The following is a 12899-nucleotide window of genomic DNA, read 5'->3' as shown; positions in this document are numbered from 1 at the left end:
AAGCTAATGACTACTTGAAAACGAGCAGGAACAAGGCACTCGGACCTTTTCTGAAAGTAGAAGATGAAACTCCCATATGAGAACTGCTCTCCCTATACTAAGAGTAAAGAAACATTCTTAAAACCAGAGATGAAAATTAAGGCTGAGAGAAATCTGTACAAATAGTTGTTAAATAAGTTATTTCCCTTTAGTCTCTTTCTATATTTTTACTTTTTTACAACTGCCATCTATTCAACCCAGTATATAAGTACTCAAGCTTTGCCACTTTTTTGAGTCTTCATTTTCCTATGGAACTTCTATGCACACGTAAAAATCAGTATGCTTTTCTTTTATTCTATCCTATGTCAATTTAATTCTTAAGCCAGGCCAAAAAACCTAGGAGGATAAATGCAAAGTTGTGTCTTCTCTATATTTACAAGGAAGGCTCTGTGTCTACTGTATTCTTTAATTACCTAAATTACCCAATATCTGCCTTGTATATAGCAAGTAGATAGTTAATATCTAGTTAACGTATTCATAAAAAATAAACGTAGGTAAAGAAGAAAATACAGGAACAAATTTGGTTCTTTATACTCAGTAATTTTTATACAAGGATTATGATCTTTACACCAACTAATCTTTTCTTTTAAAAAATATTTTATTTATTTTAGAGAGAGAGAAAAATAAAGAGAATATAACGGGAGTAGTTAATGTGAGAGAAAAACATTGACTGGCTGCCTCCCACATGCAGCCCAACCAGGGATCGAACAGAAACCTGGATATGTACCCTGACAGGGAATGGAACCCGCCACTATTTGGTATACAGATGATGCTCCAGAGAACTGAGCCACACCAGCCAGGACTACACAACTTATCTTATTAAATATGTAATATATTAAAAGTGTTTGTTATGTCAGGCATAATAGGAAATACCAAGACATAAAACATAAGCCACTATCCTTAAGAAACTACCGTATTTTTCGGACCATAAGACGCTCCGGACCATAAGACGCACCAGTTTTTAGAGAAGGGAAATGAAGAAAAAAAGATTCTGAAACAAATAGTGTCCTAAAATATTTTATATGCATTAAAACCCAACATCACAGTCATAAACACATGTAATCAACCCTGTAAAGTAAACAGCAGCATTTAGAACCATTTTAGAGCCGGGCAAGCACACAGAGACCACACAGAGCCGGGCAAGTAAAAAAACTTTTTTTTTTAAAGTATATGTGTAGGCTATATTTGGACCATAAGACGCAGGGACTTTTCCCCCCCACTTCTGGAGGGAAAAAAGTGCGTCTTATGGTCCGAAAAATACGGTAATATGAAAATAAAAATAGATATAAGCACAGATAAGACCATGATATGGAACTTCACAGAAGGCCAAGAAGCACTGGGTTTTCTCAAATTTTAGGGAAGTTTGAGGAAACTGCACCCTAAAACAAGACCTAAACTGAATTTAACAGGACAATTAGGTTTATTTATTTAATTGGTTCTATGTATTATCATTATAATGCTACATTATAAGAATATAAATGCTCTTTGCTAGCCATCAGCTTTTTAAATCATCCAAAAACAAATACAGAAAACTTAAATATCACTACTGAAGATAATAAAAATATTTTTTTAAATCTTAGTAATATAATTTATAAAATCTGAAAAAAAAAATTTGGAAAGGTTAAAAATAGAAAGTATAGCCCTGGCTGGGTAGATCAGTTGTTTAGAGCATCATCTTGATACACCTGGAGTCGATCCCTAGTCAGGGCACATACAAGAATTAAAGAATGAATGCATCAATAAGTGAACAACAAGTGTCTCCCTCCCTTTCTCTCTCTCTCCCTCTCTCCCTCTCTCTCTCTCCCTCTCTCTCTCTCTCTCTCCCCCTCTCTCCCTCTCTCCCTCTCTCTCTCTCTCTCTCTCTCTCCCTCCCTCCCTCCCTCCCTCCCTCCCTCTCTCTCTCTCTCTCTCTCTCTCTCTCTCCACTAAGCTCCAAGAGAAGAAGAGAAGAAAGAACACAACCTCCTACAAAAAATCTCCTAAAAAAAAAACCCACAAAAGGAATGAAAGAGGAGATATAGAAAGAAGACAAGTTTAAAAAGGTGAAGGAAGAGATAGATTGTTGTTGTACAACAATGTGAATGTGGTTAATGCCACTGTTATGTTTTTAAATGGTCAAAATAGCCCTAAGCAATTTGGCTCAGTAGTTGAGCATGGACCTACGAACCAAGAGCTCATAGTTTATCAGTCAGGACTCATGGCCAGGTTGCTGGTTCAATCCCCAGCAGGGGGCATGCAGGAGGCAGTTATCAATGATTCTTTCATCAATGTTGTTTTTATCTCTCACTCCCTCTCCCATCCCCTCTAAAATCAATAAAAATCTTAAAAAGAAAAAAGGAAGAAGAGAAAAGAAAAGGAAAGAAAAAGGAGTAGATCCTACTTTTCCCGAGAAGCCATTTTAAATGAAGAAAAAAGTCACAGACACATTTCAAACTCAATCTTCTTCCAGCAGAGTGATTCCACAATAACACTTTTCTATGATAAGTCCTTTGTGATTATAGACCAAAAAAACAAATCCACCTACTGAAAAGGAAGCACCAATAGGCCTTCGGATCCATTTGGGTGGCTTCTTCAAAGGCAACACTATACTATGCTGAGCAGCCTGCTGAGGAATTTGTAATGGAGGAAGGGGCTGTCCTGTGCCAAAGGGATCAAGATTTCCAAAAGATGATGAAAGCTAAAAAAAAAAAAAAAAAAAATTAAATTAATAATAATAATAATGTGAGTATTTCTAACTTGTACATGTTTTCAAGTTATATCCAAGAATTCTTTTATTACAGTTATCCAATTAATCAGTATTGTTTACCAGTAACATCATTTTAAAACTAATTACACAATAAGATGATAAAAAACTTCAACATTTCCTATTACCTTGTCAGCTTGTTTCTGCCTCAAACCATCTGTACTCCCTCCCATGATAGAGTACACACTGATACGCCCATCAAAGGAAGCAGCTGACAAGACAGCAGGATTTCTGGGACACCACTGAATATCAAAGCACCACTGTGTGTTGGTGGGTAGTTCATATAAGACCTAGACAAAACTCAGAAAATGGTATAGTCACTTTACAGCCAAAACACCTGAATTAATATGATCAACAAGTACAGCTTAAATAATTGTTTTAGAAAGTGTCTTTAAAAAAAAAAAAAAAAAGTATAAGAATTTCTTTAAAGTAGAAGGAAGTTCATTATGATAGCCTGTTATGATAAAAGAGGAATGCTACTCAAAATTTCGACCAGATTTGGAATAAGCACATCTTAAAAACTGAAGTTTTTATTGAAATATTAGTAGATGCATCTTTAGACTATTTGAAGACCAAAATTTAAAAATTAATATTGAGAAGGAAGAATTCACTGCAAATTTGGCTTTCGGTCAAAGCGAGAAAACAAGTACACATCATTCTTATTACAGTAAAATCAAAACAGAATTCAGCATAAACAGTTTTTCAGAAGGAAAAGAATATTGAATTATTTTTAAAATGTCTGATATAAAACCTTTACAATGCAATAACTGTTGCTAACTCAAAATTAGTGTGATAGTAATTGATGCTCTTCAAAGAGCATTGGTTTTGTGGCATTAAGAAAGGGAGTGAGGAGTTATTGTTTAAAGGGTACAGAGTATCAATCTGAGAAGATGAAAAGTTCTGGATATGGATGGTGGTGATAGTGGTTCAACAATGTAAACTGAACTGTATACCTAAAAATGGCTAAAATGATAAGTGCTATGTGTATTTTACTACAAAGAATAGGTATACTATGAATCTTTCACTGAGCCAAACTGGTTTCGGCTACTATGAATCTTTCAAAAGAAAAAAATAAAATTAGCTTTACTTTGGCTTATGTAACATTTAAAACGTTTTATTTTATAAGAAAACAAAATTAAGTGAAAAGGTATTTTAGTCTACTTGTCTTTCATGCTTAAATTGATTGATAAGATTCAGTTTTATCATATTTCAATGATCTGTGTATTTTTAATTTGCCTTTAACTAAAAAAAATTTACTACACTGTTTTAGTTTCAGAATGCATGAAAAGTTTATCACTTCAAAGTCTGATAAGTATACAAACTAATCATATGTAAAAATTTCATTTTATCAATTTACATAATTGAAAAAATTAGAACAATAATTTCTATGAATTTTGAACTCAACTGGGAAGGCACGGTGTAAAAAGCAAGATTTTTATTATTTGGTGTACAAATTATATAATACTAGGGGCCTGGTGCACAAAGATTCGTGCACAGGGTGGGGAGTCCCTCAGCAATCTGGGCATTTCTGTCTGTCTTTGCAATCATATGAGCAAATTGTCTGAGACCTCAACCTAGTTTGGTTTGTTGCTCATAGAATAATAGCGACATTTTTAGGTTATCTTCCCTTTAATTTTTCCCAGATACTCTGATTTTACTTATGTCTCTTACCTCTGCTTTCCCTCTGTCCCCCACCGTAACAGTAACTTGCTCCAGGCTCACTTTGCTCTAGTGTCAAGGCAATCCATCTGCCACCAGAACTACAATTTCCAACATTCCTGGTGCTCCCCATGATCTGGGCTTCCAGTGCTGGGGCTGCCACCAGAACTACGAACTACTACCCTGTTTCCCCAAAAATAAGACAGTGTCTTATATTAATTTTTGCTCCCAAAGATGCGCCACATGTTATTTTCAGGGGATGTCTTATTTTTCCATGCGCTGTGTCTTATTTTCGGGGAAACACGGTACTCCCAGAATTCCTGGTGTTCCCCGCACTCTGGGTTTTCCCTTCCTGCTCTGTCTCCGTCCCACAGCCTCCCACTCTGCCAAGTCCTCCAAACGGCCAGGTCTCCCTCTCTGCTATTGGTCTGGCAGCTTGGAGAGCCAAGTTCCCCCGAGCCGCTCCACTCTCTGCTGGCTCTCCCCCTCTGCTCTCCGCTCAGCGTCTGTGTATGCAAATTAACCAGCCATCTTTGTTGGGTTAATTTGCATCCCACTCCTGATTGGCTAGTGAGCATAGTAGCGGTATGGTCAATTTATATGTTTCTCTTTTATTATATAGGATAAGGTGAAACTTACTATTTTAATTTTTCTCTTGTCTCTCCTAACTTTAATGTTTCTACATTATTACAGACATCACTCCATCTGAAAACTAATCACAAATCAAGCAACAGAAGTACTTGATTATAGATTAAAAACTATTGAAGATACTTTTTATTTTTATTAGTATTCCATCCGGGTAACTAAAAAAACTTGCAATAATCTATCTTAATTTTTAAAAAGTAAAAGTTTATAAAAGCTATAATTAAAATTTTCAGTCTCTTGTCCAACACTGAAAGAAAGGAAAACCATTCAATTATTAGAAATAATAAAAATAATAGTTAAAAAGAAAATTTTAATATATAAAGCAAATAAAATTATATTTATACAGTATTTACATTTAATAAGATATGTCCTACATCTAAATTTCTATAGGTAAAACATATGATAAATTTATATTACAAAGTATTATATTCTTGCTGTATAATTCACAAAAAAGAATCAAAATCCATTTCTACTGATTTCCAGAAGTCAAAGAGAATCTTCAGGAATGGTAGAACAGGAAAAAGACCCAATCCTTGAACTCTCCTACTTTGAAGGCACTAATTTACAGAAACCTCATGTTAAGTCAGTCAGTCCAAGTATTTCTGAGTCTATTTACACCTATTATTGTAAATAGGGGGTAGGATATGATTACTAGTTTCTTTTTTTTAAATTAGTCTTTATTGTTGAGATTATTATAGAGGTCCCTCTTTTTGCCCCCAGAGCTCCCCTCAATAGTTTTAAATATACTATTTCAATGACTAATTTTCCCAGATGACATAAGTGAGCTAAATGTTCCTGATACAAATTTCCAATAGATTAACATTTCACACATACCTCCATCTACTTTCACATGCCCTTAATCATAATAACACATTAAAAGAAGCCATATAAAAAATTCTTATTCAGGTTGAAATAAAATATTATGATAGCTATAATTCCATGAAATGTTTCCTCCCCATACCTCTCCTGTGTTTGGGTTGGAGCAGAGAATTTTAGCATCTTTTCCACAGCTCAGTAACAATTCAGGATCTGCCATGCTCCAAGCAATTGCCAAAATTCCCCTTATAAAAAACACAAAGAAATGAAAAAATTTTTAATCTTGAAAAAACCAAATCTCCAAATTATTTCTGTGTAAGCTTTAAAGCTACACACCGCTAACAAAAATATAATTTCATATAATCTATCTGGAAAGCAATTTAGTGATGCATATGCTCTTTGGTTATCACAAAGATATATACTAGTAATACAATGTACAGAGAATAATAGCAAAAAAATAAAAACAAATGCTCAACATGAACTGTGTAATAATAAATTACAGATCATCTTTAGATGAGAAAATGTGTAGTTAAAAATTCTGTTGTAGAAATCTATTTATTACTATTAAATGATGTTCATAATTAATGAAAAAAGGTTGGCTATGCACATAAATTCATATAACATGTAATCACATTAAATATTTACACATCAAAGTTACATATATGTAAATAAATACAGATTATGCACACTAAAATGTTTTACTTACAAGTAGGTAGGAAATATGACTATTTCACATTTTCTTCTTTTTGCCTACATTTTCTAGCTTTTGTTTCTAGCTTTTTGTCTACTTTTTCTAGCTTTTGTTATCATTTTATAGCTTTTTGTCTACATTTTCTAGCTTTTGTTTCCTAAGTTCTAGCATAGGAAATATTTCTTACTAAAAGATTTAAAAATTTGTCTCATAAAAAGTATTAGAGATCCAAATGCCAAAGATCTAATTCTACATTTTTTTTGTTATAACATTTTATTTTTATCCTAAGTATAACAAAAGTAAAACTACTAAAAGTCTGTCTTTTCTATACTCAAGCCTTTTTTGTTTAGAGATGGAAGGAAAGTAAACATTATCATACCATGAAGAAAATACTAGAAACTAAAATTTAAATAACCAGATACTAAAAAAAATTAGATACTAGAAAAATACTAAAAACTAGAAGTATATCTGCATATTTCTCAAAACAAAAACCATACAAATTAATATCCCTCAATTCTCCTGAAAACATCTCAGTAGCTAAGCCAATGAGGTGATTTCTTTCCCAAAAAAGATGTTTTTAATTTTATATTTCTTACAATTTAAGTCATCTCAGAATCAGGGAAGTATGGTTCAGGAAAAGGATCCAAATTGTTTATGACTTTTTTTTTTCAATAGTTTATTTTTTTTAAGTTAAAATCTTTATAAAAATTATAAGGACAGTGTGATGTACACCTTAATACTTCACACCTAGATTCACCGATGTGGCCACATTTACTTAATGTCTTTCTCTCTCTGATTATTTGAGGTTAATTGCCAATATCATGACATCTTATCCTTACACTTATCTCCTGGGATAAGAACATTCTCCTATATGATTACAATATAAATACATACTGAAAATACTTATTTATATGTAATACTTTAAAATAATATAGTTCATATTCAAATTTCAATGTATTTTGTAACTGCTTTCCCCCTTTATAATTCAATCAGACATGTTAAGAATTTCAAGGCATGTCAAGAATGCCTTTTTAAAAAATCCATGTATTTAATGTCACATTTTAAAGAACATTTAAGTTTAAAAAAATTTTTTTAAATCACAGAATGGTAGATTGGAAATAACCCCAAAAATCATCTAACCAAACTGTTGCATTTATTAGAGAAAAAAATAAGAATTAGATTAATTTTCTCCTGGCACCCGGTACGGATTTATGCTTTGCTAAATTCTGACCATTCCTATAATAAGTCAGTATAATGTAGTGTTAAGAGTATGAACTCTGATGCCCTGGCTGGTGTGGCTCAGTTGGTTGGGCATCATCCCGTGCATCAAAAGGTCGCCAGTTCAATTCCAGGTCAGGGCACATAACTATGTTGTGGGTTCGATTCCTGGTCAGGGTGCATACAGGAGGCAACCATTTGATGTTTCTCATATCGATGTTTCTCTCTCTCCCTCTCTCTAAAATCGATAAAATAATATTTTTAAAAAAGAGCATGTTCTGTGAGATCAGAATGTTTGGACTCGAAGTCAGTATTTGAATTATGTGATTCAGGTCAAATTTAAACCTGCTGAGCTTCATTTTCCAATCTGTAAAAGGGGCTAATAGCACTTATACCATAGATTTGTTATGAGGTTTAATCAAGCTAATATTTAAAGTGCTTGCCTACTTTACATGTCATATAAGTGTTAGTTGTCTTCCCACTACAATGTAAGCTCCCTGAGGATGTATTTTTGTTTATTATATTACCAAATCCTAGCACAATAGTTGGTACAGAGTATGTGTTCAGTAAGTATGTGTTACATGAATTTTTTTAAAAACATCTACATGAGAAAAATATTAAAACTTTTCAAAACCATTCATCTATACAATAAAAGGATAATATGCTAATTAGGGCAGATGCCTTCTGGACGATCTTCCGGAAGTCCTTCTGGAGGAAGCTGCAAAAGCTGTGAGGACTGAGGATAAGGCAGCCGTGGGCAGCTGCAAAGGGCCAAGGAGCAGCTGCGAAGGGCCCAGACTCAGGCTGGCAGTGGCAGCAGCAGCTGGATAATGGGGGTGGTGCCTTCCCGATTCGCCACGTGCCCCCTCCGCAGAGGGAGGCCAGACTGTGGCTTAGACTGGGGCGATCAGGTTGTAGAGCAAGTTAGGGGTGGTCAGGCCAGCAGGGGGGCAAGGTAGGAGCGAGCAGGCCAGCAGGGGAGCAAGTGAGGATCAATCAAGCCAGCAGGGGAGCAAGTGAGGGGTAATCAGGCCAGCAGGGGGGCAAGGTAGGGGCGATCAGGCAGGCAGGTAGGCAAGCTGTTAGAAACCAGAGATTCTGGATTGCAAGAGGGATTTCTGACTGCGGTTTAGGTCCAATCCCACAGGACATATCCAAACCAGCAGTTGGACATCCCTTGAGGGGTCCCAGATTGGAGAGGGTACAGGCCACATGTGTCAAACACAAGGCCCATGAGCCAAATCCAGCCCGCCAGGCCTTGCAATGTGGCCCGCACCGCGCTGTCATCACTGCACTCCGCTGCGTTCCATCACAATGACAGTTTATGACTGTTCAGTAAACCAATTGGGCCCGCGATTTAGGCTGGATTTTAGATTTTGGCCCCTTCTCTGATTGAGTTTGACACCCCTAGGATAGGCCAAGGGACATCCCCTTGTCCCCATGCATAAATTTCATACACCAGGCCTCTAGTGTGTGTGTGTGTGTGTAAAAGCCTAAGTGACCAAACGACTGCACCGTCAAATGACCTATTGATCGGCTGCTATGACGTGCACTAACCACCAGGAGGCAGATGCTCAACGCAGGAGCTGCCACTGGTGATCAGTGCACTCCCACAGCCAGCCAACCTCCCATGGCCAGCCAGAACCCCGATTGGCCCTGATGGGGGAGTAGCTGGCTGGTCAACCTCCTGTGGTCCCTCCTCCAGCAAGCTGGCCCCCCAATAGACCCGATTGCCAGCCAAGCCGAGGGACCCCACCTGTGCATGAATTCGTACACTGGGCTTTTAGTTTTTTAATAAAATGCCAACTGAATTATAACATTTGAATAGGATTATATTTTGATGGGGTTCTTTTCTCATTTGGAAGGAGCTCAAGGAGAAGGCAAAAACTTTAAGACTTCTTAGTATGCAAATTCACTACAAAAGGGGAAAAGGGATTTAAAGTTTTAGTTCATATATCCCTAAACAGGAAAGAAGAAAAAACACCCAAAAGTACTTAGAAAATTATGTAACATTAAAAGGGATTTGTTTCTGTTTGAAAACATTGAACAAATTAGAGAAACCAAGATGGCAGCCTAGGTAAGCACCTAAACTACCACCTCACACAACAATTTCAAAACAACAACTAAAGGAACGAACATCAACCAAAACCAGAGGAAAGCGGGCTGAATGGGAAATTTATAACTAGAAAAAAGGAAAGAGGCTCACGGATCAGCAGAGCCACAAAGATGCGCACGCAGAGAGGAAGAGCGGCAGAGTGCCTGGCTGGCAGGAGGGGAAAGGAAGCCCCCGATTGCACTGAACAAATACACATAAACTCCCTGGCTACCTAAATATCAATGATCGGAAATTTCCAAATTACTAATTAAATTTAATGTTACTAAAACTAACATGAGAGCCCAGCTGGTGTGGCTCAGTGGTTGAGCATCAACCTATGAACCAGGAGGTGACAGTTTGATTCCCGGTCAGGGCATATGCCAAGGTCTTGATCCCCAGTGGGGGGGGAGAGGGGATGTAAGAGGCAGCTGACTGATATTTCTCTTATTTCGGGGTGTCAAACTCAATCAGAGAAGGGGCCAAAATCTAAAATCCAGCCTAAATTGCGGGCCGAATGGTTTACTGAACAGTCATAAACTGTCATTGTGATGGAAACGCAGCAGAGTGCAGTGATGACAGCGCGGTGCGGGCCACATTGCAAGGCCTGGCGGGACAGATTTGGCCCACGGGCCTTGTGTTTGACACATGTGCTCTTATTGATGTTCCTATCTCTCTCCTTCTCCCATCTTCTCTCTAAAATAAATAAAAATGGCTAAAACCGCCGATACCAGTTTGGCTCAATGGATAGAGCGTCGACTTGGGGACTGAAGGGACCCGGGTTCGATTCCGGTCAAGGGCATGTACCTTGGTTGCGGGCATATTCCAAGTAGGGGGTGTGCAAGAGGCAGCTGATCAATGACTCTCTCTCATCGATGTTTCTAGCTCTCTATCTCTCTCCCTTCCTCTCTGTACAAAAACAATAAAATTAAAAAAAAAAAAAATGGCTGAAACCGGTTTGGCTCAGTGGATAGAGCGTCGGCTTAAGGACTGAAAGGTCCCAGGTTCGATTCCAGTCAAGGGCATGTAACTTGGTTGTGGGAACATCCCCAGTAGGGGTGTGCAAGAGGCAGCTGATCGATGTTTCTCTCTCATTGATGTTTCTAACTCTATCCCTTACCCTTCCTCTTTGTAAAAAGTCAATAAAATATATTTAAAATACATAAATTAAATAAATAAAATTAAAAAAATGTATTTTAAAAAATAAACTAACACGAGAAAATTCTCAATCTTTTTAGCACATCCACACATTTATTAAAGCTGAAAGCAAGAACTAGCTGGTTTGACTCAATGGATAGAGCATTGGCCTGTGGACCAAAGGGTCCCAGGTTCAATTCTGGACAAGGGCATGTACCTTGGTTGCAGGCTCCTCCCCAGCCCAGGCCCTGGTTGGGGCGCATGCAGGGGGCAACCAATCAATGTGTTTCCCTCACTCTTCCATTCTCCCTAAAAATCAATGGAAAAGTATCTTTGGGTGAGGGTTAATAAAAAACAAAATACCTGAAAGTAAAATGAACCACATACTTACTCAAAAGTGTTTCCTTTTAAATTAAAATAAAAAGAGATAAACTTTTCAATTTAACTTGGCATTGAATGTTATGCAAGACTCTTCATAAGTATGATGGCCTTAAGGAAGAGCAAATTGTATAAAGTCAAGAGCTGTCCCAAAGTGTTGTGATCTACTGGAATTTTGATCTATTAATTATTACTTGAAATAAGTAGTGGAAAAATCCTCTACACATTTTTGTGTTCTTATGATAAGATTTAGCTACCACTCTGGGGTACAGAAAATTAGATAACTACTGCTTAAAATAAAAACAAACCAGTTATTTACACTAACTTTTACAAAAATAGAGACAAAGTAGATTCTCTGGTTTAATAAAAATTATCTGATACATCAAAGTAGTAAGTAAACATGTTCTTAAAAAATAAACAATTATGTTCGTTGAAAGAGCAGCATGATACCTGGCATGGTTTTCCAGGACACGGAGTGGAGTGGAGGCAAAGCGAAGATCCCACACCTGGACCACTGGTAACCTATCATCTTCAGATGCAAGGACCATTTGAGTAGCAACTTCAGGATGCCACGCCAACCCAGAGCAATGCATCTGCAGATAGTTAAGGCTAACATTTTTATCAATCATATTATTTTATGAAAAGCCAAAATGAACTTAAGGAATATGCCTTTGTTGAAACAAACAGTAGAAAATATCAGCTCAGGCTTAGTCTATTTAAAAAAAATACACAAAATATCTGGGGGGAGGAAGAAGAGGATATATGAGGGATAAATGGGGATGGAAAAAAGATTTGCTATGGGGTGGTGAACACACAATACAACATACAGATGATGTATTATACAACTGTACACTTGAAACCTATATAATTTTATTAACTAATGTCACCCTAATAAATTCAATAACAAGGTAAACAGACCTCCCAAGATCTAAAAAGTATTAAATTTTATTAAACAATGTTGAACAGTAGTCTTAAAAGTAAAAAATTTAAATGTTTTCAGTTTATCCAACTATTTGATACATAAAGCCACTCTGGGCCAGAACCTGCTTTGCTGCCAAAAATGTAACTAGGAGGAAGTTTGTTTTGTTTTGTTGGTTATTTAAATATGTTTTTATTGATTTCAGAGAGAGAAATATCAATGATGAGAGAGAATCATTAATTTGCTGCATCCTGCACCCCCCACACTGGGGATCAAGCCCTGAAACATGTGTCCTGACCAGAAATCAGACCTTGACCTCCCGGTTCTTAGGTTGATGCTCAACCACTGAGCCATTCTGGGCCAGGTCAGAAGGGAATTTTATACAGATTTACATTTTAACACTTTCAGAAAAATAAAAAGAGGGAAAAAATCTACATATATATATGAAAGGCTAATATGCAAAGTGTCTGTTCCGGAGTTCGATCGGGAGACCAGCTTGCTATGATCTGCTCTGACCACCAGGAGGCAGCACAGAACTTAGGAAGGCCCTGACCAGCCCTGA

The 12899-nt window shown here is 36.8% G+C and overlaps 1 protein-coding gene across 17 annotated transcripts in view; it reads right to left on the bottom strand.

The window, feature by feature from the left end:
* The window catches only part of SEC31A (SEC31 homolog A, COPII coat complex component), a 74598-nt gene that overhangs the window by 41890 nt on the left and 19809 nt on the right, over positions 1-12899 (bottom strand). For all 17 annotated transcript variants that reach the window (XM_036411770.2, XM_045571186.1, XM_036411780.2 and 14 more), the window contains 4 exons: positions 11869-12011; positions 6048-6147; positions 2911-3072; positions 2564-2716 (listed from right to left, as the gene is read on the bottom strand). In XM_036411770.2, coding sequence (XP_036267663.1) covers positions 2564-2716; positions 2911-3072; positions 6048-6147; positions 11869-12011 — 558 coding nt within the window. The remainder of the gene's footprint in view (positions 1-2563; positions 2717-2910; positions 3073-6047; positions 6148-11868; positions 12012-12899) is intronic.

The sequence above is a fragment of the Pipistrellus kuhlii genome, unplaced genomic scaffold, assembly GCF_014108245.1.
Source record: "Pipistrellus kuhlii isolate mPipKuh1 unplaced genomic scaffold, mPipKuh1.p scaffold_m20_p_1, whole genome shotgun sequence".
Classification (NCBI taxonomy): domain Eukaryota; kingdom Metazoa; phylum Chordata; class Mammalia; order Chiroptera; family Vespertilionidae; genus Pipistrellus; species Pipistrellus kuhlii.
Note: the sequence above shows the minus strand (reverse complement) of the source record. Positions and strands in the feature narration are given on the sequence as shown.